Raw genomic sequence first — 27,898 nt, forward strand, 5'->3', positions numbered from 1 at the left:
AGAGCTAACTTTAGCCACTGCTCCCTTAATGTGGTTTGACGTCGGGAAAGAGGGGACTAAGATAAAACCTTTCATTCTCATCTGACCTTGTCCATTGAGTGACCCATCAATCCAAGGCTGAGGGAGGATAACCTGAAAAGTTTAGTCAACTAGAAGTGGGAGTGCTGGAGTCGGGATAACCATGGCAGATCCAAAGCTTCACGTCTATCCTTCCTGGACTCGGCCCTTGCTGCAGGTGGCTCCCAGGGTTGACACACACTGCATGGGCCCACAGAATTGGTGGTAAGGCCTCAGGCTCTGGTGAGGTGGCATCAGGGGCCCGTGCAGGAGGATGACCTCACAACCCTTCCTCCCGAAGCATATTGTATTCCACTCACCATTTCAGTGACACCCCCCCTGGCTTATCTTCCAGGCTCCCTGGGTACAGCAGGTCGTGTGTGCAACCTGACTTCCCGAGGCATGGACAGCTGTGAAGTCATGTGCTGTGGGAGAGGCTATGACACCTCCCGAGTCACTCGGATGACCAAGTGCGAGTGTAAGTTCCACTGGTGCTGTGCCGTGCGCTGCCAGGACTGCCTGGAGGCCCTGGATGTGCACACATGCAAGGCCCCAAAGAGCGCCGACTGGGCGGCTCCCACATGACCCCAGCAGAGGTGGCCATCCACCTTCCCTCCCACAAGGACGTCATAGGATCTGCAAGGATGCTGGGTCTTTGGGTTCTCACTGGGAGATATTTCCTAAGGCATGTAGCCTTCATCTCTATGGAAGCCCCTTCTCCCTCCCTTGGGACCCAGGACTGGGGCCACTCGCTGCACATTAAACCTGCCCTATTCTCTCTGACTTCCAGCATTCTGGGGCACATCTCTTGCTGGTCATGACAGGCTGTTAAAGGGGAAGGGGGATGGGCCTAGGTCACTGTCTCCACCTACCTAGACACCTCTTCTTTCTAGAGAAGTTGGCCAGAGGGAAAAAGAGTGTCTCAAAGGAGCTTCCTCTGTGTTTTTCAACAAATATTCACAGTTAAGAAATTCTATACTTCTCTCTTGAGGATAAAATAAAGACAGCAGGATCGACCCCCACAGAATTAACTTTAATTCTTGACAAGACCAAGCAGGGTTTTTGCTTGATCAAGTGATTTTCACAGCCACCACCTCTCGGGTAATTGGTAATTGGCTGGGAAAACAATGACTTTCAATAAAACTTGGGTTTCAAATGCAGTATTTCAAGGCAATTTTGCCATATTAAAATCTGGTGTGACAAGGTCGGTCGGTTGGTACAGTTTGGAATCTTTGCAATAGCAAAAGCCTCAGAAAGTGACTGCTTTGCCTCACTGCCCACTTGATATAAAGAACCTTTTAGGGAATGAGATCACTTAGCATCTGAAGGGAGTTAAGACGACTGACAGTGTTCTGACAGTACGTTCTAACTATTGAGGGAAGATGGAGGGAAGTAACCTAGTGAGTGGAAGCAGAAAATGTGTCTGTACAGATAAGGGAAAACAGGGAAAATAAAATTCCTATCTGGGTGATGCCTGTGGCTCATGGAATTTAGTAACTGAGAGTCTTTAAGAATGAAAACTTGGGGATGACAAGACCAGAGAACCGAAATGCTGACAGAGCGGTTTCCAGAGCAAAATCATGCCTGGACAGTCTCTACCATAAGCGGATGTCTAAAAGAAGCTGGCCACATGTGACAAGAAGCATCAACTAGTAACCATCACCTTTCAAGCACAGTGTAAAGACCTGTCATATTTAATTGTGTTCATTGGATGCTTACAAGATAAGATACCATAGCCTAAAGCAAATGACACATAGCCCTGCTTATAAAGTTGGCAATCCTAGTGTATTATATTGCAAACAAATAGTAACTTGGAGAGTATATTTAAGGGACCCAGCTGTAATTACGGAAACATCAATATGCAAATTGTGGTCAGCTTTTGCCAGGAGCCAAAAGATGACATCCAGGGAAAATGGAGAGGCTGCCTGCCCCATTTAATGTATTAGATGAAAGAAAGGTGAAATGCATGCAGCTACTTCTCATCCCCTGCGCATTAGTTTCTTGTTCTAAATGTGATCTCTCCACAGAGCTGTATTAACAGGATGATTCATTCTGTACATCTGGTGTCAAATCACTGATGCTTGAACATCCTTTGATACTTTGGCTTCCAGGTTCTCTCTCTTTGCTTTAGAGTAGCATATTAGACCAAGACTTAAGAAATCAACCTTCTGGAGTGATTTTCCGTAATGATATTTGTCTCCTAGCTTTCTTAAAAATGACAGAATTCATCTTTTTTCCCTCATCCCCAAACCTCAAAATTAGTTGTCTGATTTTTCCAAAGCGGTCTTCTTTTTATTCCCCATGGAATAAAATTTTATTCCATGGAAATTTTATTCCCCATGGAAAAAATTCAGAGGATGGGAGGAGTGGAGCATGATGGTAGCAGCTCTGAGCCCAGTGTGGGTCCATAGGGAGAGTAGAGGGCTAAGCAGATAAGCTCAGTCTTGTGCTGAAGCTTGTGTGGGAGGATGGAGGGACTTTCTTGTGGGGAGGGGTGTCCCAAGCCACCAGCCTCTCTTCCTACTGGATGAACTGGGAAGTCAAAAATCCATAGATATATTTAGATGTGGAAAGGAACTTAGAGGACATCCTAGCTCCCCACAGCCTGTATCTGGGGAAACTGAGTCCAAGAGAGGCTGGGGGGGTGGTGAAGGGATTGGTACAAACACCAGCCATTGCTCCCACAAACAAGACCACACTTCAAGAGTCTTCAAGAAAGCTAAGCACTTTATCTATTAAATGAAACTAGTTTGCCTCAGAGTTAAGTTGGTAGACACTAAATAATTTTAGCATCCTGAGGAGATGTTCATTGCTCATTTCTTTATTCCTGGGATGTTTAGATTGGACTTTCTTTTTAAACTGCAATGTATTCTTCCTGATAAGAAGGGGACAAGACATGTCCATGTCCCCTTGCTCATAAATTGCCCCTTGCTGCATAAATTGTCCTAATTTGTAAGAGAGACTATGGCAACCATCTCAAGTGGCAGTAGATGCAGCCACTGTGGAGGGCAAAATAAGAGAGTGAGAATTTTTATCTGCTTTTATTCTGAAAGAGAAATCTCCATAATTGTGGAAAGAATCTCCAAATTTTTAAAAAGGGGAAGATAATTTCAAACTCATTTTCCTTAGGGCTTGGTAAAGGATCAATATTTCATGATTCTAAAAGATACTAAATTCTTGATTATCTGAGGATTTTAAGGGAATATATGGCATGCATCATCCAAAATAAAATGAGTGAACCCATTCAGGTCAAATTGCCTTATAAAGTCCCTCCCAATAAAAATCTTACAATAAACTGAAGTTTTCTAAGTGCAAGATGATGCCCATTGATTTTCTGCCATACCTGAAAACCTTCCACATAGTAGGTGTTGACTAGTTCACTGGAGTTTTCTTCAACAAAGATATTATCTGCTCATGGTTCTGAGACTTAGCAGATGGGTTGTTTTCTTCAATAGGTTTGCCTCTAAATTGGTCTGCGGTGCGGACCAATCTTTGTATTCTGTGAACACGCTTTGTCAAGCCTTCGGTAGAGTCCCTCATGCTCTGAAAGTATTAACACCCTGCCCTGAGAGGCTAGCTTATCCCCTCAAATGGTCTAAACTCAAGCACAAATGCCCCCGCATTTGTGCAGCTCTGGTTCTATGCCCCTCAGAGATGGGGGCCCCTGGCATATTAATCGGACCACAGCTGCTTCAGGATGGAGGTGGGAAAGGCACAGGGCACCCCTGAACACTACCTATCTGCTCTTCCTTATATGGGCATCACTGGATTGAAATGAGCAGCCCCAGAGGGATCCATCAAATGGCAGTTTAATCTGCACGTGGCCTGGACCTGAGGGCGGGCGGGGGCGGTGTGGGGGAGGGTGGTAGTAAGAGGGAAAGACCTGGGTACCTGTTGCCAAGTGACCAGCTGAGTTTAATGATGGTGGAGAGTGGCTGTTTCAGCTTTTGTAGGTATCCCTCCACCCCTCCTTCTGCTGTTGCTTCCCTGTCCCCTCCCAGCACCTACTTCCAAGGCGTCTGGAGGCCCCTGAGCCTCAGGGCCTCAGGCCTCTGCTCAGATGTCCATACCTGCTATGCAGCTCTGCTCCAGGCTGCCAAGGTTAATTTTAAGAGATGTTTTCAATTGTCACAATCATGGGCCTCTTTACAGGAGTTATTACAAAGCATGAAAACATCGGGTGTCACATTTCTCTTTCCAGGAAGGTAGCTTTAACATCAGAAAATCCAACTTCACGTTGACATTTCTAGGCCTTATTAACTTATTAAAGAATCTTACATCAACTCTGTGAGACCTACAGCAGGACTCCCTCTCTCAGAGGCAGCCAACATGACCGTGCATGTGCTTGGGTTTGACAGTATTTTCAAGCCAGGATATTGTTGTTACTTCTCATTTATTAAAGGCTGGCCCGGGGCCGGGGTTGTCTCGCTCAGCTAAAGAACATTCATCTCCCCTCTTGCCCACTCTCAAAATAAAGGCTCAGAGAGGTGTCCAGTGGACCAGAACCATTCTTTTGTGTCTATTTACTGTACTTCAACCCGAGTTTCCTTATCTTAAGAGCAAGAGTTGTACTCTCAACAAACAGACCTCCCAGTTCCAATGCTGGTAAATTGCTTTTGTCAGTCTGTGCTGACCTTGTGCAAAACAGTCCACTGGCGTAAGCTGACAGCCAAGGCATGCTGATTTTGACCTTCTTACCTAGGCGGCGAAAATTTTCAATCATCCATGAGAATGTTCTTTACATTTTTCTGGGGATCAACAAGGTGACAGGTGGTTTGCAAAGCCCAACATGATCATTATTTTTCTAAGTTGTAGTTGTTCCAGCTCTGGTTTTTTTCTCCCTGATATTCACATGGATTCTTGTTTAGCCAAACCTCCCACTTCCACAAGCTAATAAAAGTGTCATGCAGATTGTTATAAAGAACTATTGTTATTTACAAGTCTACATTTTCTGTGAAATCAGAACATAATAAAGCGAATTTTTGGTGTTGACTTTGTTATTTTAAACTTGTGATAGTCTTGTCAAACCCTCTGGTGAAAAGAAATCCCCGGAGGTTATGGAAATGATTCCCTTGCCGTTTTTAGGACCACACTTATCGCAATTTGAGGTGTCTTTCAAGTTTGTAAAGATTTTCAGGGAAGGCATGACTTACTGACAACAACTCTTGTGAGTTCATGGGTGAGGTTTGTATCCCAGATTGAGAAATTATTCCAGATTTTCACCCGTGTTCTCCTGTGGTTGCCATCTAAGTGCTTATCCCCTTTTGGTGCCAAGCATGTTTGGCAGCGTTTATAAATCCGGTTTCTCTCCGTAGCAGCTAGATCCAGCCCCGCTGACTTGTCTGTATTACTGTTTTCCGTATAAGTGCTTGCTCTCTGCTAAAATGCTTTTTTTTTTTTCTCTCAGATTGATTAAAAACATACAAGATCCCTCACCTTTCATTGAGATCTGTGCATCCTGATCGAGCGTGCCTCTTACACACAAGTAGCAAAAACCCAGGATATGGGGATAAGCTCTCCTCCAGCAAGGGAAATTCACCCCCATTTTCTCTCCCCTGTTGAAATATGTTTGGGGGTGACCTAAGCAAGGCGCTGTCTGCATGTACTTCAAGCACCTCAAGGTGACCAGCGCCCGAGTCACGCTGCTCCCTGTCCCTCTAGAATCCCATCCTTCTTTTCAGAAATTCCCACACTTGAATGACCTGAAGAAAAAGTGACAACACAACGTGTCTGTGTTTTTCAAAGAGCATTTCCCCCAGACATTTTTGCCCAGACATTGTCCATGAAATTCCCCTTTTATCTCAGCTTTGTGTGAGAGGCTGTCCTGCATGTTGTAGGATCTTGAGAAGCAACTGTGGTCTCTAATCACTGGATGCCAAAAACAACTCCCCTTCTCCTCAGTGTGACAACCAAAAGTGTCTCCAAACATTGCCAGATGGGGGCACGGGGCGACAATGACACTGTTCCTGGTTGAGAGCCTAACACTTTTTTTTTCTTTTTTGGCTTTTTAGGGCCATACCCTCAGCCTACAGAGGTTCCCAGACTAGGGGTTGAATCAGAGCTGTAGCCTCTGGCCTCCTCCACAGCCACACCAACAAAGGATCTGAGCTGTGTCTGCAACCTGCACCACAGCTCACCACCACGCCGGATCCTTAACTTGCCAAGCAAGGCCAAGGATCGAACCTGCATCCTTGCGGATACTAGTCAGATTCGTTTCCACTGAGCCACAGCAGGAACTCTGAGACCCTAACACTTTAAGTCTTCTATTAAAAAAGCAAGCCATATATTCTCCTGCCATTTTCAGTTAGAACACCTTACTGGGAGTATTTGTTGAATGGGATTAATTCTCAGGATTACTATAACAGACCAGCTGGGAAGGCATGTTTCAGAAAGGGTGTGGCGTGGAACCCCTCAGCAGCACGGGCCAGAAAGAGCCAGGCTGAGACTGAAGGGTCCCTTAGGCCTACGCTGTGTCCTGGGAGGGCGGAAAAGCACACGGGGCTCCAGAGTTTCTGAGGACGGGAGTCAAAAAAAAGGATGAAAGGTCAGCAAGGGGAAACAACAATGTGGTTTTAGAAGCGGGAGGTAGAATTCTTCTGAGGAACTACTCCATTTCACAACACTCTGTAGGGGATAAAAGGCCCAAGGATATGGCCTGGAAGGTGGAGCAGTGAGAACATTCTAGCTCTGCCTAAAATAGTTAAGTAATTTTTGAATTTCTCAGGGCAGAAAGGGTAAGAGTCAAGAGTGGGCACTGCCAATGGGCAAAGTTTGAGTTTCAAGCAAAGAGAGTTTCCAGGTGAAGGCCAGGGTGGGTATCAGCTGCAGGTTGTGCACACACACACACCGCTAGTTGTCCCTATCGCAGGTACTCCAGCCTCATACAGGTGGTATTTTGGTGAGTGAAGGAACTTAGAGAGCTGTCCAACATGTGCCAACCAAGGTGGGAAAGGGCCAGCCTGTGCTGGACACGAGGTGGGGTCGGGTGGAAAACGGAAGAAGCTGGGTGACAAACAAAATGAGCGGTCACCCCAGCTGACAGGAGAACTTGGAGCGGATGACAACTGGCTGAAAGAAGGAAACGGAAAGCCTGTCTTCTTGTACTTGACAATTTTTCACGAGCCAAACTGGATTTCTATGTAGGTTCTTTACCCAAAGAAGAGCAGAGGAGAACCACTTGGATGAACAGAAGAACCCTTCATCTGTCCCTTCACACTGCGATCCAGTTCTAGATAATAAAGCATGATTCAAATCCGACCAGCACGATCAACTGACCATGTAGACTATTTTTGAACTTAACTAGATTTTGTCATTTCCCAGTACTGACTAACCCTGTGAAAGCCCCTGTAATTGAATCACAGGCTCTGGATTTCCCCAGGCAGTCTACACGATCCTATCTTAACAGCATCGCAGGCTTTCCTAAGTTCCACAGATGAGAGGAATCACATTACTGCCTGTAAACCCAATTCAAATGATTCTGTGATGAAGATGCAGCCAGTATCCACTCAGCCGGCTTGCTCATGCTGGGCACTTGGGCAGAGGCTGGGGAGCTCGGCAAACCCATCTGCAAATGTTTAGGGGCCTCATGTTACAGGTGGAGGTTGCACACCAGCCGAACAAATAGCGGGAAATACAGACAACAAAATCTGAATGGGAGTCTCCGAAAGTCAACCCACCCATATATAAACTTTGGCATCTGCCCCTTGATCATTATTCTCCAACAGCAATGAAGACTTCATGAAAGGCCTTGAACTCTAAGTCGTCATTGTGGAATTGTGCTTAATCAAGACAAATATTCCCAGCCTAAAGAGTACAACTAGGAGAAAGGAGTACGGGTTTAATTTTCTTATATATTGCTGTAACTATAAACAGTGCCTTATCTTCTCAACAACGCTCATGAAATAATAAGCACTCGTGTTCTTTAAAGTATTTACACCAGCCCTTGGAGATTTTATTACAATCATGATTCACAGATGAGAAATTTTCCTCCTCTACAGTGTTTAGTAACTGGAGTAGAGTTACTCAGTAGACGGTCTATACAGACAAATAAATCTGAATACATCTTCTGGCTATTAATCATTCATTCATTGGTGATTTTCATTTATTTTTCCAGAACTGAGTGATTGCATCAAGGTGATCCTTGATAAATTAGAAGTCTGGGATGTATGTATTCACACTACCATATATAAAATAGATAACCAACAAGACCTGCTGTATAGTATATAGCACAGGGAACTATATTCAATATTCTATAACAGCCTATAAGGGAAAAGAATTTGAAAGAGGTATATATGTAGGTATACACACACACACACACACACACACACACACACACACACACACACGTACCGAATCTCTTTGCTGTGCTTCTGAAACACAGCATGCAGATCAACTATACTTCAATTAAAAAAAAAAGATGATCCCTCTGGTTTGCAGATTGTACACTTGTAATTTAAGAGTTTCTGAAAATTCTGTTGTTCTGTCATAGGAAAAGGACTTCCACATGAGGATCCTTCCAGGATCCTGAGACTGAGGATTCATGGAATCATAGAAGGTAACATTTGGAAGGAACAATACACATAATTTATTCCCACCTCTGCATTTTATTCATGGGAAAACAAAAGAAATCTCATGGTTTAGACTGTGATGTAAGCAAGAGACTCTGAATCATCTTCAGGGAAGAACAGTTATTATTCATTCCATCAGTCTGTATTGAGCATCTTCTATGAGTCAATGCTGTGCTACATACTGGAAATGCAGCAGTGACTAAGGCAGACATGCCCTTTCCCAGAGCCTTCTGGGGGGGGCTACACGGGACACGTGTATTTTACCTCTTTAGAAGCACTTTCACATGCATGGCTGAATCTACTCCTTAGACCCACCCTTAGATATAGACATGAATATTCTTTTTTTTTTTTTTTTTTTTTTGGTTGTGCCCATGGCACACAGAAGTTCCCAGGCCAGGGATTGAACATAAGCCACAGCAGTGACAAAGATGAATACTTAACTTATAGGCCACAGGATACTCCAATTCTCTTTTTTAATATGAGATAAGCTTCAGAGATTTAGTAATTTTCCCAAGACCATAAAAAGGCCTAGAAGAGGCAGAGCCTGGACTCAAATGTTCATTTTCTTCTTTTTTTTTTTTTTTTTTTGTCTTTTTGCCATTTCTTGGGCCGCTCCTGCGGCATATGGAGGTTCCCGGGCTAGAGGTCGAATCGGAGCTGTAGCCACCGGCCTACGCCAGAGCCACAGCAACGCGGGATCCGAGCCACGTCTGCAACCTACACCACAGCTCACGGCAACGCCGGAACCTTGACCCACTGAGCAAGGGCAGGGATCGAACCCGCAACCTCATGGTTCCTAGTCGGATTCGTTAACCACTGCGCCACGACGGGAACTCCAAATGTTCATTTTCTAACTCACTCCAGGTACTTCTCTATTACAACGGAGTGCTCTCTGCTTAAAACTCAATGAGAAGTATTCTGTCCAATGGGCTAGTGAAAAGGACTTACCTGGTTCCATGACCATATTTTTCAAACAAAAATGAGGACATGAGGACATATGGACTGCCAAAGGATTTCTAATTTCATTTATGTGTAATCCAGACAGAAAATCATTGTAGAGGCACATGTAAAAAAAGCTCTACTAGGAAGTGTCTTTTAGTTATACATTTAACTTTTATTTAAAATAAAATCATTTTGAGATTTTTCTAGAAAATCTGTGATTTCTGGTAATAAAAAATCTACTCTGTCATGTGGAATAATCCACAATTGAAGAGGGTTCAAAAATATGTATCAACTCAAACATGGTATGACTTATATTCCACAATATTACCCAAATTCCTATCTAATGCTTGATTACTCAGGTTAAATTAACATGCCAATTTTTTATTATTATTATTATCTTTTTAGGGCCACACTTGCGGTGTAAGGAAGTTCTCAGGCTAGGGGTCAAATTGGAGCTACAGCTGCCAGCCTAAGCCACAGCCACAGTAACGCCAGATCCGAGCCACATCTGCAACCTATACCACAGCTCACAGCAATGCCAGATACTTAACCCACTGATCGAGGTCAGGGATCAAACCCATGTCCTCATAAATACTAGTCGGGTTCCTTACTGCTGAGCCATGACGGGAACACTCAACATGTCAATAATTTTTAAAAATACTTTTCATAATACTCTTGGGTCTTTACCCTGAAGAAGGAGACTGTTAAAATTTTCTCAGCAACAATGCCCAAGAAAAAAAATTCAGAATCATATTCAAATATAAGAATGTATTTTAAAATATTTTAAAGGCACAGTGTTCATAAATATATTAGCATCTATTAGCAATAATATTTTTACCTTGTGTAACATGAAGTATGGGTGGTCTTTCTCTCCATAAGGCAATTTGGGAAGATTTGTATAATCCTGGATTATTAGGTAATGTTTCTAAGAACAATAGGAGATCTCACGTCTACCTTCTGGTCTAGAAATAGTCCATTACGCTGGGGTAATACACACACTGGCACTGACCTCCAATTGCTTTTTTTTTTTTTTTTTAATACAATTTGTACATGGGGGTAGGAAGTAAGGAGTTTATTTATTTATTTAGTCTTTTTAGGGCCACACCTGAGGCATATGGAGGTTCCTAGCCTAGGTGTTGAATTGGAACTGTATCTACTGGCCTACACCACAGCCACAGCAATACTAGATCCGAGCCTCATTTGTGACCTACACCACAGCTCACGCCAAGGCCGGATCCTTAACCCACTGAGTGAGGTCAGGGATCACACTTGGATACTAGTCAGGTTCTTTTCAGCTGAGCCACAACAGGAACTCCTCTGATTGATTTCTAATCTACAGCTTGCTTAGTCCAGCCTTCTAGTTGGGGTTACTTGTGGTGGTGGCCAAATTAGCAAAAGAGTCTCTTCAGAATGTAAAGGAATCAAGGGTACGTCCTTAACATGAATTTCTGAGACATGTAGACAAGAGAGAGAGAATCTTTGTCCAAATGGAATCTTAAAAAGTGGGTCAGGGGAGAGGGTGGAGAATTTTTTTTTACAATTATTCTAAAAGTGTATGGAATAGATTTATACTCATGTTTATTCATGATGAAAAAAAAAACTGTCCCTAGATATGCATTTTAATTTGTGAGAAAACTGCTAAGAAATGTGAGCTCATGGAGAAAGTGGTCCTTAAAATAAATAAGTAAATAAAATCTAGGGAGTATAATCCTGCCTAGAATGTGATTCATTCTTTTGGAGCAATAAAGAGTAAGATGATGTCCAAAAGCAATTTTCATATTTCTTGGACATGTAAGCATTTTTCCTTATAACAACTATAGCAGAATCAGATCCCTAGGTAGATTATATAGACAACCATGAAGGGAAACAGCTCACCCTCACATGTCATTTTCCTTTCATTGTACTTGAAAGGAATTTAAAGTAATATCTAGAAATTAAAAATATAACCATTGATATTAAAAACTAAGTGATTTTCTACCTGTGGCCACAGCTGAGGGAGCATTCTTAAAGTCTTCCTTCTGCTGCTATCATGTCTAATTCAGTCTTCCAAAGAGCTCAAAGTTGTATAAGCTCTTTATTATAGATTAGAACTTAAAAAAAAAAAAAAAAAAAAAAAACCAGCAAGAGACTGAGCAGCCAGGGGAAACAACCACAGATTGTGTGGTAATGTGGTAACAGGAGATTCAAACATTGAACACTCCACAAGCTTTGGATTTTGACATAGGCCACTGTGGTGCAGGCAGATGCATCATGAAAACAAGGCCACACAGGTGTATGGAAGAGTTGTGAACCAAAGAAGCCTGTCTCAAGAGAAAGTGTTCAAAGACCAGGTGCCCAGTTACCTATGAAAAAGACCCTTGTCAGTAGCAGTGAAGAAGGCACTGAAGAACATCATGTAAGAGATTATTCTGAGCAGTATAAGAAGAATGAAATGATTGAAATCATTACTGACTAGGGCAGTGACGAGAAGAGAGCCTTTGCTTTTGTAACCTTTGGTGACCTCAACTCCATTAATAAGACTGTCATTCAGAAATGCCATATATAAATAGCTATAACTGTGAAATAAAGAGAGCCTTGAATAAGCAAGAGATGGACAGTGCCTCATCCAGTTCAAAATGGTTCTGAAAACTTTGGCAGTTGCTGTGGACATTATTTTAGAGGAAATGACAACTCTGGTCATGAAGGAAAATTCAGTGTTCTGATGGCTTTGCTGGCAGCCATGTTGGTGGAGAATTTGATGGCAATAGTGGATTGGGTAATACTGGAAGTAGTTTTGGAGGTAATGAAATCTACAGTGACTTTGTCAATTACAACAATCAATCTTCAAATTCTAGACCCATTAAGGAAGAAAGGCAGAAGACTTTGGAGGCAGAAGCTCTGGTCCTTAAGTTGGTGGAGACCAATAATTTGCCAAACAACAAAACTAAGATGGTTATGGGTGTTCCAGCAACACAGGTAGTTACAGCAGAAGATTTTAATTTTAGCCAAGACAAAAAAAGTGCTTAGCAGAAAAGAGCCAGAGAAGTGACAGAAGAGCTAGAAGTTACAATAGGTTTGTGAACTTAACCAATTACAGCAGGAGGGCCTAACTGCTACCAGAAAAGAAAAGAAAAAAAAAAAAACTATATTTGTGACTGCATAATAAGTATTTTAGTTCTGTTCTGTGGAAAGTACAAAGCATTCCAACAAAAAATTTTAATGTAGGCATTTTTGTTGTTGTTGTTCACATTTAGAGTGCTAAATGTAATAGTCTGATCATGATGCTGATTAAATGTGCTTTAAAAAAAAAAACTCAAGAGTTCCCATTGTGTCTCAGCGGATTAAGGACACTATATCATCTCTGTGAGGATGCAAGTTTGACCCCTGGCTTCACTCAGAGAGTTGAGGATCTGACTTTACAATAAGCTGTGGTGTGGGTCACAGATGCAGCTTGGATCTTGTGTTTCTCTGGCTGTAGTACAGGACTCAGCTGCAGCTCTGATTCAACCCCTGGCCTGGGAACTTCCACATACTGTGGATGCAGCCCTAAAAATAAAAAGAGAAGAAGAAAAAGTGAATATAGTGAATAGAGGAATAGATATAGCTAAAGAGAGAATTGGCAAAGCAGAAGACAGACCTAAGGAAATTATCCAGAATTCTATCCATATAAAGAAATGGAAAATGTCAAAAAAGTTAAGAGACATGGAAAGTACAATGAAAATTTCCATTATATATCTTATAGTAGGAATTTCAGAAACAAAGAAGAGAGAAAATGAGAAAGACGTGCATTTTCCAGAATGGAAAACTAAAACCTTCAGTTTTAAGAAGCATAAATTCCAAGTAGTAAAAACAAAATAACTCCACACTAAAACATATGGTAGAGAGATTTCAGAGAATAGAAGATATTAAAAGCTACCAGAGAGAAAAAACAAGTTGCTTACAAAATAAAATCATACCAAAAGCTTACAAAATCAGACCAAAAGCAGACTTTTCCAAAGCAGTGATGGAAGCAAGAAGGCAATGGAATATTTTCCAAGCCCTGAAAGAAAATAAATTTCAGTCTATAGCTTTATATCCAGCTGAACTATCATTAAGGAAAAAGAATAAAATAAAGGCATTTTCAAAGAAACAAAATCTTCTAAGAATAGATCCTATCTAAAGGAACATCAGGAAAAAGGAAATATATTCTAAAAGGAATGCAAGTGGAAATGTTGAGCAAAGAAATTTGCACATAAGCAGTTAAATTTCCAATAATGGATATATTTTTTAAAATAAGTAATTACTAATCTCTGGTAACAAATCAAACTAAAATGATTATTGGCAACAATATCAATATGGGGATTAGACGTAAGTATTTTAATTTTTTAATATTTTTGAAGGTTAGAAATATTAATACACTTGATCTTAGCCAAAAGGCTGAGAAGAAATTAGAAATATTTTTTTTGTCTTCTTTTGCCTTTTCTAGGGCTGCTTCCCACGGCATATGGAGGTTCCCAGGATAGGAGTCTAATCAGAGCTCTAGCTGCTGGCCTACACCAGAGCCACAGCAACTCGGGATCCAAACCATGTATACCACAGCTCACAGCAACACCAGATCCTTAACCCACTGAGCAAGGCCAGGGATCGAACCCGCAGCCTCATGGTTGCTAGTCGGATTTGTTAACCACTGAGCCACGATGGGAACTCCCAAGAAATTAGAAATATTAATAGATGATAGACATTGTTAAGTAAGCATGTTAAAATTTTAAAGATAACCATTAAAACAAAAAATGCGTAATTTCCTATCTAGTAAAGAGATAAAACTAATTTTTAAAACTCTTTACTAAAACTAAAAGGAGAACAGATTTATAGATGTAGATATGGGAAGGATTTAGACTGAAAGCAGGGAAATTAGGATTCTATTGCTTGTAATAACAATATTTAGGTATAAAAATAATGACTGTACAGAACTATAAGGAAAAAATCTACAAATCTGTAGTAATGGAAATAAGAGATACTTTGAATGTATGGAGGGATTATGATAGAATATTGTAAAATGTCAACTTTTTACCAAACTTAATCTACAAGAGTACAACTCTTTGGAAAAGCCAAGGATGACTACGATTGTTTTCTTTAGGCAGGCTCTCTGCCTCCTCCCTTTCCTTGCACAAGTTTCCTTTCTCCCTTCTCACTCTTGATTCCACCACAGAGCACCAGGTATTCAGCAGATATTCAATAAACCAATATTCTTTTAAAATAAATAAATGAATAAATGAATGATTCAATTGTTCTGCAAGCAATATCTGATTTATGTTCTCAAGAATGTTTCCATCAAGCATGGTATACAATACATGTCAAAAGAATACCCAACTTTGAATCTCTGCATAAGTATGCATACCAACTTCTTGCCAAGGACATTTCGTGGGTTGAGTACAATTAGAAAATTACTGTAGGAGTTCCCGTTGTGGCGCAGCAGGAAACAAATCTAAGAACCATGAGGTTGCAGGTTTGATCCCTGGCCTTGCTCAGTGGGTTAAGGATCCGGCATTGCTGTGAGCTGTGGTGTGGTCACAGATGACGTGGCTCGGATCTGGCATTGCTGTGGCTGTGGCATAGGCTGGCAGCTACAGCTCTGATTAGACCCCTAGTTTGGGAACCTCTACATGCTGCTGGTGTGGCCCTACAGAAGACAAAAAACAAAAAACAAAAAACAAAAAATAAAGAATATTACCGTAGAAGTTTTCCTGAGAGACACAAATAGAGATGACAATATTGACTTCTTAGTGTTAATCTTATGAAAAATAACCCACACTAATTAAAAGGTAAGAACAGAAAACCATTAATTACTTTATAAACACTTCTTAATGTCAACAAAATTCTCATTTTATACATTTATTGTGTGGCTTAGGACGTGTCTTCAACTAAATCTTCAGGTACATAAATATAATGACCCACTCATGCTCATGAAAGCATCAGAAATTTACAATCCAACGATTTTCCTATAGATAATGTAAAAGATTGAAACATAAACATTAGCATGTTGGTGAGAACTGTATTCTCCCATACTCTTTGTCCCTACTCCAATTATAAATGAATACCTGAAATGTGAAAGCTAGTATGACTTGTATAACCCTCTTTACCAGTTTTACACTCTTGGTTATCAACGTATCCTAATTAGCAGAAATTCAGGATCTTTCTCTTGGAGTTCCCACTTCAAATTGTCCAAGAATTCGAGGGACTCACTGCTAAGCTCATGTGGGTCAGTACTTCTAAACAGCATAACTGGAAAGTCTCTTTGGTCTAGGCATCATTGACTGTTTGACTTTTTTAGGTAAGTTCCCTCACTGAACATCACCTGGAGCTGCAATGACTCTAGCTCAAGGATCAGATGATATCCTTGCTGTCAGATCCCTGTACCATGCAAAGTTCGTACTTGCATTTCAAGGGTATAGCTCTTTGCATTTTCACTCATATATTCAGCCATTGTTCTCAAAGAGTGACAACATATCTTGGTGGCTAGGTCCAGAGGGTTTTGTTAGAACCCTTCTTTGAGCCTGTATCACCTCATAAGGAATTCCCCCTTGGGCTCTTGAAGTTTTCTCATGACAGCAGAGATACTTAGTGCCACACTCGTAGAAACAGGTTTCTCTAATTTCAACTCTCAGAAAGAAGAGCATGGAGTCTGGCATCCTCTCCCTACCAGAAGCCTCCAGGGCTTTTTTTTTTTTTTTTTTTTTTTTGCAAACTGATGAGCCACAGAATTTTGGAAAGATCCTGTTATATCCTCTCCCTTGGGCAAGGAGAGTCTAATGCCCTCACATTAGCAGCTCATCATCATGAAATTCCGCTCCAAACTGATTTGTGTCTTCATTTCTATACCTAGTAATTACAGTACTCAGATACATGAGCTTATAACACGAACCTGTGCCCTCTGCCTTCAGGTGAGGTGCATAAGGTGGGAGCTGGCTAAGCCTCTCACTGTGACAACTTTGAAAAACTCCTTTCCTTCATTCAGCCTCTTTGTCTCTAGGCCATAGTCTCTCTCAATTTGACCTTCTCAGCCCTCTAGGTGGGAATTTTGTATCAAAGATATATTTTTAGGTACAAATGGCCCTTTTTAAACACACACCAACCATCCCTTAAGGGCCCAAGGAAGAAGCAACGATCCACTTCAACACTAGACAAAAAGCTGTGTTGAACTGTGTGAGCAGAGCTCCACTATCTTCATGTATTTTTAAGAGACTTTCAAGGGTAGTTTTAATTACCCTTCAGGCCCTACCCTCTGGGTGAACTGGGGCTCTACTGGGCTTGAACAACTTAGATGTAATATGCTGCCCTTCTAAGAATGGTAGCCATGCACAGAACCTGTCCCTCTCAGAGAGCCCTATCGTACCCACATAAAATTAGAAAATAGAGTGACAGATTCTTGCTCTTCTTATCTAAGTCCAGCGGAAATTTTAAATGTGTTTTCATTGGTTGAGGCTATGAAAAGCCAAAATGCCTACTGGGCTGTGTCTCTACTGGCAAGCAGAGATCATTTCCTCTCTGGGCTCTATCTTGGCAAGGTGCTCACCACCTTCCGTAATGGGGCAAACCAGTTCCTGGTGAGTTTTCTTGACAGCTCTTGAGCCTGACCTTTGCATTAGTGAAACACTCTGAGGTCAGTAGAGAATGCACATGAGGGAGCCTTCAAATAGTAGATAACCAGAGATGCTAATTTATTTTTGGTGTGGGATGGGCTGCAGGTATGGCATATGGAAGTTCCCAGAATAGGGGTCAAAGTGCTGGCCTACGCCTCAGGCACAGCAATGCCAGATCGGAGCTACATCTGCAAGCTACACCACAGCTCAAGGCAACGCTGTGTCCTTAACCCACTGAGCAGGGCCAGGGATCAAACCCACATCCTCATGGATACTAAGTAGGATTTGTTTCTGCTGAGCCACAATGCGGAACTCCAAGATGCTGATTTAAAAAAAAAAAAAAATACTAGGTCCTGGCCTCACCTTCTACCTCACCCAGCCACCACCTCCTGGATCTCCATCTCTTAGGGGCCCCACCCCATAGAGGTCCCGCCCTCAGCAAAAAATACTATCAGGTCCTTTTCCAGGTTAATTGAATCAGACACTCTGAAAATGGGTCCAGGTATTGTATTTTTAAAAGCTCCCCCAGGTGATTATGATAAATATAGAAGTTAGAGAACCACTGATATCCATTATCCCAATAAGTCCTTCTAGCCACACTATGAAATAACTCAGAAAAAGTGAAACACATAGCAAATAACAGCAGACTGAAAGTAGAATCCATTTCCTTATCTCTAACCTAATATTTTCCCTAACTTTACAGTAAGTAGTTATGTCTCAAATCTAAATTATCAACTTTACTGATTATAATCCAGGTGAAATGGCAGAACACTGGGAATTCTATGCTGTCCACCCAACCGTGGTGTGTTGGAGGAATGGGAGCAGCGCAAGGAGGCAAAAGTCATATTCCAAAGAGAAAAACATTCCAGAATTCACAGAATTTCTTTTTCTTTTTCTTTTTCTGCTTTTTAGGACCACACCCATGGCATATGGAAATTTCCAGGCTAGGGGTCGAACTGGAGCTGCAGCTGCTGGCCTACACCAGATCTGAGCTGCCTCTGTGACCTACACCACAGCTCACAGCAATGCTGGATCCTTAACCCACTGAGGGAGGCAAGGGATCGAACCTGCATCCTCATGGATACTAGTTTTGTTCCTTAGCACTGAGCCACAATGGGAATGCCAGAATTTCTATTTCTGAAGGCAGTGTCACTATCCTTTTAGATTTCTAGACCTCAAAACTTAATTATCTTTGGGCCCTACTTTTCAAAAATATGTCCAGCCATTCCTATTCTTTCTTCAAAAAATTTCTCCTCTTCCTTTTCTTTTTTTTTTCCTTTTGTCTTTTTTTAGGGCTGCACTCGTGGCATATGGAGGTTCCCAGGCTAGGAGCTGAATGGGAGCTGTAGCCTCTGGCCTACGCCACGGCAACGCCAGATCCAAGCTGCGTCTGTGACCTACACCACGGCTCACAGCAACGCTGGATCCTTAGCCCACTGAGCAAGGTCAGGGATTGAACCTGCATCCTCATGGATGCTAGTCAGATTTGTTTCCGCTGAGCCACGATGGAATTCCTCCCTTTTTTCTCATTGCCCCCACCCAAACCAAAATTATTGTAACTAGTTCATAATGAAGCTCACTGGCACCAGACTCCTCTCTCTTCAAGCCCTCTTGCTCACTCTTTCCAAATAAATCTCTCTAAAATATGTTTCCGCTATTTCACTGCCATTTTCCAAAATTTTCATTGATTCCCATTGCCTGTAGGGCCCAAATCCCTTACCCTTCACAAGGTTGCCAAAACTCACCTTTCCAAATAATCCACACCTTTCTAGTCAAACCCCTCATGGCTTCTTGGATGCACAAGGTACTTTTCCAGCACACACTGCAAACTGTGAAGGGAAGAACTTTGCAAGGAGACAGTCCTGTGTCCAGGTCCCTACTCCGCCCCTCACACCACTGGGTGAGGGTTGAGAGGTTAGTTAACCTTTCTGACTCAGCACTTCCTTTGCCACAGGAAAATAACAATACTGGCTTCCTAAGCTTGTTAAAAGGGTTAATGACTCGATGGGTAAAATGACACAAAGTAGATGCATGGAGGCGGTAGATGTTACTCCTGATTTGACTGCAGCTGTCCTTATTCCCACTCCCTCCAGCGCTGGTTATTGACTGTCATTTCTCAAATCTTCACCCACCCCGCCTTGCCCCACTCAGGGCTCAGGGCTGAGGCTACAACCTACGTTTCTGCTTTGCCAGCTGCTTCTTGGTAGCCTCTCCCAGAAGGAGGCGCTAGAGGGAGGCTGCTCTTGCTGTTAGGCATTCCCGTGGGTGTTCCAGAAATAGTTTCTCCTGAAGCAGCAGCGATTTCCAGTTTGCAGTTTCTCCCACACTCCAGAACCAGCCTCACTGTGGCTCTAAGAGGCACCAGCCCCACGTGGGCAGGACCCCTGCTTCAGCTCCAGAATTTCTTCTCCAAAACCCAACCTTTTCCCTTTGTCCTTCTATCCCTATGGGTGGTAGCTGCTTCCCGCACTTCCTATCTCTGTAATGCCTCACAATTTCCTTTATGTTTTCTAGAATCCAGTTAGGAATTCTTTATATTAAATTGCTTGTTAAAATAACTGGTGTGGCTGATATCCTTCCCAACATTTCACCTCTTCCAAGTTGAACATACACCTCACTGCCCGGAGGCCACCAGGGCCAGCCCACCCCCGTGAATTCTCACAGACCCTCAGACTCACCACAGATGAGAGCCGGGATGACCCTGGAAATAAAATTCCAAGCCCACTCTCTTGTTTCCACAATCAAAGAAACGCAGGCTCGACAGTTAAAGACAGCAGCACCACCTAGACCCAGTCACTCTCAGGCTTTCTGCGAGGAAACACCCACCTAAACAGCTCACTTAGCGCTCAGGCATTGGAGACCCTGCAGCATCTTCATTACTGCCTTAGGACATCATTTAACTGAGACTATTTAACTTCGCATTAACCATCCTTATAAAAGAACACTCCTGTGTGAGTCACTGGGCAGCAAATGGGAGCTGGCTCTGTATTATAGACTATGTTTTTGTGTGGACACCTAGAGAGGACTCCAGATAAAGTTTGGTGAATTAATTATGTAAATAATCCAGACCTTTCAGCATACAGAAAGGACATCCATACCTCTCATGTGTTCTAGATTATGGCTAGCAATGACCAATATCTGAACCGGATAACATCTGAGAAGAACAGTTTTCTTACCTTCATAGATGCTGAAAGATCTTCTGAGGTTTTTTTGCTTCTCAGATGCAGCAAAACAGAGGCTTTAATAGAATTTTATAAGAATGCATATTCTGCTCATTAGAAACTTCATGTAAAGTCACAGCTCAGTTTTATCAGGTGATGCTTCCTCATTGATAGAATTTAATACTAAAAATTATAAATAAAGTCCTAAATGGGACAGACATTCTAAAGAGGTAGTCTGGTTTTCAAATTTCCTTCCATAACTGGCTGTAATAATATCAAATTATCAGAAGGGAAAAGTAAACGCAGCATGAGAAGTGAGTGACTCAATGAGAGTTTTTAAAAATTTTAAGTCTGATTTATTGATCTCTGTGTCTTGTATAGATAAGCTGGAGACATGAAAGCACAAATAGAACATCACAAAATATTGTTTGGTCCCATAAAAATGTCATTCTGGATTAACATTCACATTATGAATGATTATTAGAGGATTCTTTTGGGCACCATGCTGTTCTTCTAATGAAAAGACAAATACAGAATGAACAGTCTGCTCATTACATTTCCAATGAGATGATTTTTTCTTTCTGGCGACTTCTGAGACAGGGCATGGCCGTGACAGCCTGCCACAGGAACACCCTCTAGGACTCAGAGTGTGACCTGACTGTTGCCAAGGTGCACACATACTATACATGCTTCTCCTGCACATCTCAATGTCTCTTCCCAAGGAGGTGGGCTCTGCCTCGGGATCAGTCTGCAAGGACAAGTCATGTCAACATGCAGCTGCTGGAGGGATGAAAAAGAGGAGGGGCTGGAGGATGTTAAGGAGGCAGGCTTTCTTGCCAAAAAAAAGCAACTGAGGATTAATTAGTTAAAACTTTGGCCTATGCATCCTAATTTCTTTATATGGATTTGGAAATTTCATTGGAAATGAATTTGGGGCTCATATTGGCCAGATAAGTAATTTCTTTCTTTGCTTGTTTTTGCATTTGAATCTTTGCCAACCTTAGAATTTAGAATTTAGGGATAAGGCATCCAGTGGACCAGAAAAGCATTTGGACACAAGATTCAGTGCAAACATGTATTAAGCACACTACATGCTGAATAGCAGAGGCGGGGGTCAGGGGCACCGAATAGCCTAGGGCAGTTGTTCCCAAATGATGCTGCACTTAGAATCACCTGAGCAACTTCACAAATAACACACCCTGAGACCTGGGTTACACTCCACACCAGTTCAATCAGAATGTCTGCATGGATGAACAATTTTTAAAGATTTGCCAAGGTGATTTCCATGTGCAGTAATGATTGGGAATAATTTGCTCTGGGGAAAAGAGACTGAGCTTTGGAGTAAACCAGACCCAGGCTGATGTTCTTGTTCTTCTGCTTCACCAGCTGCGTGTCCTTAAAAGAAACTCGAGCTCTTTGAGGCCCAATTTTCCTCCTTGGCAAAGGGAGCTTCCAACACTACTTTAAAGAGTTGTGGTAAATATCAAATGAGGTGATAAGAACAAAGAGCACATGTTACTCAGTAAAGGGTTGTTAGTAAAGAACTTAGAGCAGAAATTAAAAGAACCAATCATAATTCAAGACAAAGTCAACTAGGTGCTAAAAGTAATGTGGGAAGGGAGACAAGAGCAACTGCTAGATGGCCATTGATCTGAGTTTGTTTTTTGGTTTTCTTTTTTCTTTTCTTTTTTCTTTTTTTTTTTTTTTTTTTGCTTTTTAGGGCCACACCTGTGGCATATGGAGGTTCCCAGGCTAGGGGTCCAATCAGAGCTACAGCTGCCAGCCTACACCACAGCCATGGCAACGCCAGATCCGAGCTGCATCTGCAACCTACACCATAGCTCATGGCAATGCCAGATCCTTAACCCACTGAGCAAGGCCAGGGATAGAACCCACAGCATCATGGTTCCTAGTCAGATTCGTTTCCGCTGTGCTACGACGGGAACTCCAGATCTGAGTTTTGACTTATGGGACCATTTGAGTTGGCTAAAATTAAGGTAAATATTTTCCTAAATGAAGGAACAGAAAGTGGAGGCATGAAATATAGAATAGCAGGTTCTGGAGTTCCCTCTGTGGTGCAATGAGATTGGTGATGTCTCTGGAGCCCTGGGATGAAGGTTTGATCCTTGGCCCCACACAGTAGGTTAAGAATCTGGCATTGCTGCAGCTGTGGTATAGGTTGCAACAATGGCTTGGATCCAATCCCTGGCCCAGGAACTCCATATGCCTCGGGGCAGCCAAAAAAGAGAGAGAAAAAAAAAAAGAATTTTAAGTTCATGAATCATCAAGAAGACACATACGGCAGCATCGAGGGGCACAAAGGGTGTGGTGGGAAGCGAGCCAGGGATGCCATAGAGGGCCCTGAATGCCCTTCCAGAGAGTCTGAGCCTTTTTCTGCCCACAATGAGGAATCGGTGTGATCTCTGAGATGGAAATGGTATGATGAAACTTTTGTTTTAAGCTTGAGAAGAGAGAGGTTTAGAGGCAGACAAACCAAACAGAAGGTAATAAAAACAGACTTGGGGTGGGGGCATTAAGCCCTGAGTTATGAGATGGACACAAAACCATATGGCACCTGGCAGTATGAGCACCTGATTAACTGTAGCAATTCACCCACCAGAGTTTTCAGGGTTTTCATGTGCGTGGCTGGTTAGTGGCGTCATGTGCACAAGATGAGGGATTTTCAGGGTAAAGACGCTGAGTTCTGCTTCAGACATGCCAAGTTTCAAGAGAGACATCCCACAGGCAGTTGGAAATGTAGGTCAGCAGCTCAGAAGAGATGGGCTGGAGTCATGGTGGGTCGGGAGGGAGGGCAGCACATGGGTGAAGCCGTGTGAGAGAGTGAGATGGCCTTGGAAGAGAAGTCAAGCAAGAAGGCCCTCCAGGACAAGGTGGGAACTTTGAGAGAGGCTGCATTTACATAGTGACAAAGGAGAGAACCTCAAGGAGAATCTGGAAAAAATAGTGTCTTGAAGGGCAAAGGAGGCGAGTTCCCAGGGCTCCGTAGTCACATTGGAATCAGGAATTAGGCAGTCAGTGCTTCCCTTTGAAAAGGTAGGTTCTGTCAGGACAGAGTTTGGAGGGTTGAAGAAGGAATGTGTGCCAGAAACAGAGTGCTGAGTCTGAACCCTAAAGAAGCAAGTCTGAAGAGGGGTGGGTTTCTGTAAAAATATTTGACCATTCACTTAGGTCAATAAAAAGGGGACCTGAAATGGAGACATAGAGAAAGAGAGGGACATTGATGTGGTAACATCCTGGGAGAGAGTAAGAGGGCAGGTGAGAAGAACTGAGACTTGGAAGAAGAAACTAGAAGTCAAGAGTTAATGAAGGATTAATAAAATATTATTAAATGGTGTTGAGGCCACCTGAGATATGAGAGAGAGAGAGGGAGTGAGGGAGAGAGGGAGGGAGGTGTCTGATGATGAGAGCTTGAGCTACAGGAGAAGGTGTTGTGATAAGGATGGACAAGGTGAGTGCCGTGGAGGCTGAAAGACAAGATGCTGTGGTGCTGCCCAACGAGGGTTCCCATGGCCCAGCACGGGATGGGATGCTAGCTGGACTGGGGAGGAAACCTGAAGTGAGCTGGGGCTTATGAGATGAGGTAAAGGTAAGGACAAAGGGTCTTGATGAATCTTAAGAGCAGGTTTACTGGGAGAAACTGAAGGGGAAAAAAAGAAGCCTAAGAAATTGTCTTAATGGAAGGAAAATTAAGACATCTTGCTTTTGGAAATGAGCCATTTATAAGAGGATGAGTCTATGATTTGTCTTTGGGAGTGGAGTTCAAAAATCAAAACAAAGTAAGATGATGACTGGGAAAATAATTCCTAGCCTGTAAAATACGAATCACATTTTATATATTGTTTTTGTTATTTTGGAGAGGATAGGGTGAGGAACAGCAGAGCTAAGCTGGTGCATGAATCATTCATGTGGACACTGAGGTCACCTAGGATGATGGCAAGGAAAGGGAATGGAGGGTAACGTTCTATCCATATTTATTAGGGAACATGGGGAATTGTCCATATATCAATAGATGACAGAAAAGAGGATGGTACCTTCTTGTCTGGACATGGACCTAAAATGGAGGATGATTTGTTTAACAAAGGTGATGCAGAAACATCTTGGAAATGGCACCGTGGGGGTCAGAGGAATATAACTCTTCTCCCAGGGTTGATACTGATAGGTAGATCTCCACTGGATAGATCTTGAAGGCAAGGAAGTCATCGAGAATGTTCAAGAAAGGTCTTTTCATGGCAACAAATAAAAATCCACGCATAACAGCACACACAAAAAGTGGGGGCAGTTTACTGTAAGACTATGAAGATCTGACAGAATCCTGAACAGGAAGCAAAGTGCATTTGGGCTTTAAATGAACCAACATTTGTTTCTAGAAAGATGTTGGAGACCAAGGAGCCATCTCCACTTTCCATTCATGTTAATAGCGCTTCTGCTTCTCTCTGTGGCTCAGCTTCCTCATCCTCTCCCTTAGTTTTTTCCTTCATTTTGTTTAAATTTCACACAGCCCAGCATGACAACTGGCTCCAACTCTTCATCCCCTCTCGTGCTTCTTCCCACGCTATGGTCTCTCCTCCTCTCTTCCCCAGTTCAGTGCAAGAAAGAAACGAAGCTCTCTGACTGGATATGTCAATGGTCTCTTGCTGGCCTCTGGGTTGGCTGCCCAGAGGTCAGTGTCTCTCCTTCGGGGCAGCCTCATAGGGTTCGAAAATCCGCTCAGGAGAGGCTGGAGTAGAGCACAGCAATGCTGGGCTCAAGGGGATGTCAAGACTCCATAAAATCCAGGGATGGAGGGGGTACAAGAAGTCATGTTTGAGAAGTCTTCGGTGAAAAAGATCTAAGGGAAAGTTGGCAAAGGACAGAGAGGCCAAGAAGGAGGATAAACGTATCAGTGTTGGGGGCCACATCTTACTGTCATGGCCAATCAAGGAGGCAGGAGTTGGGTATAGGCTGGAAAGACCAGGTAAACTGTGCATGGGCTCTGTGGGGCTCCATTCATAGTCTTGAGGAAACCAGCTGGCCTCACCCCATGGCATAGTCTGGGTGAAAGTTCTCGAGCTGAGCAGAAGCCAGGATGGCTGGATTAGTTATACTTTTCCATTTTTCCTTCTTAGAGGGGAAAGGATGCCAGATAGGGGAGACCAGGCAACAACACTCAAAATTCAGAGTCTGGGGAATCAACCCTAGGAAAAGCTGAACTAAGGCAAAAGGAGAAATCCGTTGTCCTCCCAGTGGGAAATGGCAAGTGAGCCCCCGGGCTTGATCCTTGCTCGTGCTTGGGAATGCCTTGCACAAATCCAGATGTTCAAGCTCACGGAGGGTACCTGCCTAGAAGTCCTCAAGCCAAATTTCTCCAACCAGGGCCAGTGAGTTGCCTAGCGCACCTGCTGACAACAGGCCAGCCTTTCCCACGGTATGGGGTTACTTTGTAAAGCTGCTGGTTTCACAGAGTTAGGGTTCCCAAGCATCAACACAGAGACAGAATGGGTGATGTGGGGACAGAGCTGGGGAGGGAGGGTGGGGGAGACACGCTGGTGATAAAAACACGGCATGTGGAAGGAATGAAGAGAGAAGCAGCAGAGAGAAACTGTCACAACAACAGTCTGGAAAACGCACAAGAGCAAAAACGTTTCTCAAAACACTGTTCATTTTCCACTGAAAGGAACCAGAGCTCCTTTTAGGGGCAACAGAATTACAAAATAAGCTTAGAATATCTTATCTTGTGCCAGAAAGCAAGGAAGTGATCCCAGAATGACGGGGACATGTCAAAAAGACACAAAGCCAGACTACGCAGGTTCCTTTTAGCCAAATGTGGCACAACAGTAACACATTTGAGCCTCAAAAGTAGCAATAATCCTAAGAGATTATAACCTGTTGAATCAAATAGGAATTACGAATCCTTTCAGATACAAATAAATACACTAATAAATCCAAAGTTGGGAACAGGCTATTTACATGGTGTCAAAGTCCTCTTTACAAAATACTTACTAATTATAAGGTGGGGGGAGAGTTGCCTGGCAGACACACCTTAATCAAATGATCAAAATCTTCATTGCCAGTAATCATCCAAATCGAAACGTGATATTGAGGAGGATGCAATGAGAAGAGCACAGCATTACTTTGGGGGTAACTTTTGGTCCTGAGCAAGATGCATGTCCTGAATCTAAGCAAGAGGACATATCAGCCCAAACTGAAGGACGTTCTGCAAAATAACTGAACTTCCATCTTCAAAAGTGTTAAGGATTTGAAAAAAAAAAAAAAAGTGGGGGTAGGAGAGGGTTGCTGAGCATCTGTTTCCAAATGAAGAAACCTGAAGGGGCAGGATAACTACATGCTATGTGTGATTCTGAAGCAGATCCCTTTGTTATAAGATCGGTATTAGGACAACTGGGGGAACCTGGATGGGCTTGTTGACATGGAGGAGTGAAATTTTTCTGTGTCAGTGTCAGTTTCCTGGTTTTGATAGTCAAACTGTGGTTAAATAGAGGAATATCTTGGAGTTCCCTCTGTGGCACAGTGGATTAAGAATCCAACTGCAGCAGCTTGGGTCGCTACAGAGGTGCAGGTTCAATCCCTGGCCCAGTGCAGTGGGTTAAAGGATACGGCATTGCATTGCCACAGCTGTGAATTCAGTCCCTGGCCTGGAAACTTCCATGTGCTACGGGTGCAGCCATAAAATTAAAAAAAAAAAAAATAGAGGGGCATCTTTGTTTATAGGAAACGCACACTGAAGTATTTGGGGGCAGCAGGGCATCATGTCAGCCACTACATCTCAAAACAAGGGTTTTCTACTACAATTTCAATTTTCTGTATGTTTTTGTTTGTTTTAAATGTTTTTTTAAAAAACACAAAATACATAATAAATCAGTCTCTTATGTCTAAAAAAAAAAAATCCAGCTTTGTTTCAGAGTATGTAATGGATAAATAGGGGGCCCACACAAAGGATACCCACATCCCAGAACCTGTAAATGTGGCTTATTTAGAAAAAGGATCTTTACAGATGTGATTAAGGTAAGGATCTCAAGATGGGGGCATCCTGGATCATCCTGGGCCCTAAGTCCAAAGACAGGTGTCCTTACAAGACACACAGTGAGGGCAGACACACGGAGGGGAAGTTCCTGTGAAGATGGAGGCACAGATTGGAGTGATGCAGCTACAAACCCAGGGATGCCTTCAGCCACCAGAGACAGGAAAAGGCAAGGAGGGCTCTCCCCCTTCTCTGGAGGGAGCATGGCACTGCCAAGGCCTTGATTCAACATTTCTGACCTCCAGAACCATAAGAGAACACATTTTTGTTGTTTCAAGCCACCCAGTTTGTGGTAATTTGTTACGGCAGCCCTAGGAATCCAACACAGAGTGCTTTTTTCTTTTATTTTGTTGGATATAGAAAACTAAGTAAAGACGGAAAGCAGAATGGCCTTGGCTGTCCTCACCAATTTAGGCTGTAGGAGCCAGAAGGCGGACACTCACCCTCTCGATAGGACATAATGAACTTCTGAGAAAAATGACTTTTCCACATCACAACCCCACCAAATATTGCATCTGACCTTCACCATTGACG

General features: G+C 42.7%; 2 protein-coding genes and 1 pseudogene across 20 annotated transcripts in view; 2 read left to right on the forward strand and 1 right to left on the reverse strand.

The window, feature by feature from the left end:
• Positions 1 to 5,049, forward strand: part of WNT2 (Wnt family member 2) — a 47,392-nt gene extending 42,343 nt beyond the window's left edge. The window contains exon 5 of the mRNA XM_003134756.6: positions 413 to 5,049. Coding sequence (XP_003134804.1) covers positions 413 to 642 — 230 coding nt within the window. The 3' untranslated portion in view covers positions 643 to 5,049. The remainder of the gene's footprint in view (positions 1 to 412) is intronic.
• Positions 1 to 27,898, reverse strand: part of ST7 (suppression of tumorigenicity 7) — a 315,021-nt gene that overhangs the window by 17,715 nt on the left and 269,408 nt on the right. The gene's annotated exons all lie outside the window — the stretch shown is intronic.
• LOC146394983 (heterogeneous nuclear ribonucleoprotein A1 pseudogene) lies at positions 4,387 to 12,586 on the forward strand (annotated as a pseudogene).

Source organism: Sus scrofa, chromosome 18 (assembly GCF_054392235.1).
Source record: "Sus scrofa isolate SSC_HxYL_T2T_F1_AM1 chromosome 18, Sscrofa_HxYL_maternal_Yorkshire_Landrace_v2.0, whole genome shotgun sequence".
NCBI classification, from domain to species: domain Eukaryota; kingdom Metazoa; phylum Chordata; class Mammalia; order Artiodactyla; family Suidae; genus Sus; species Sus scrofa.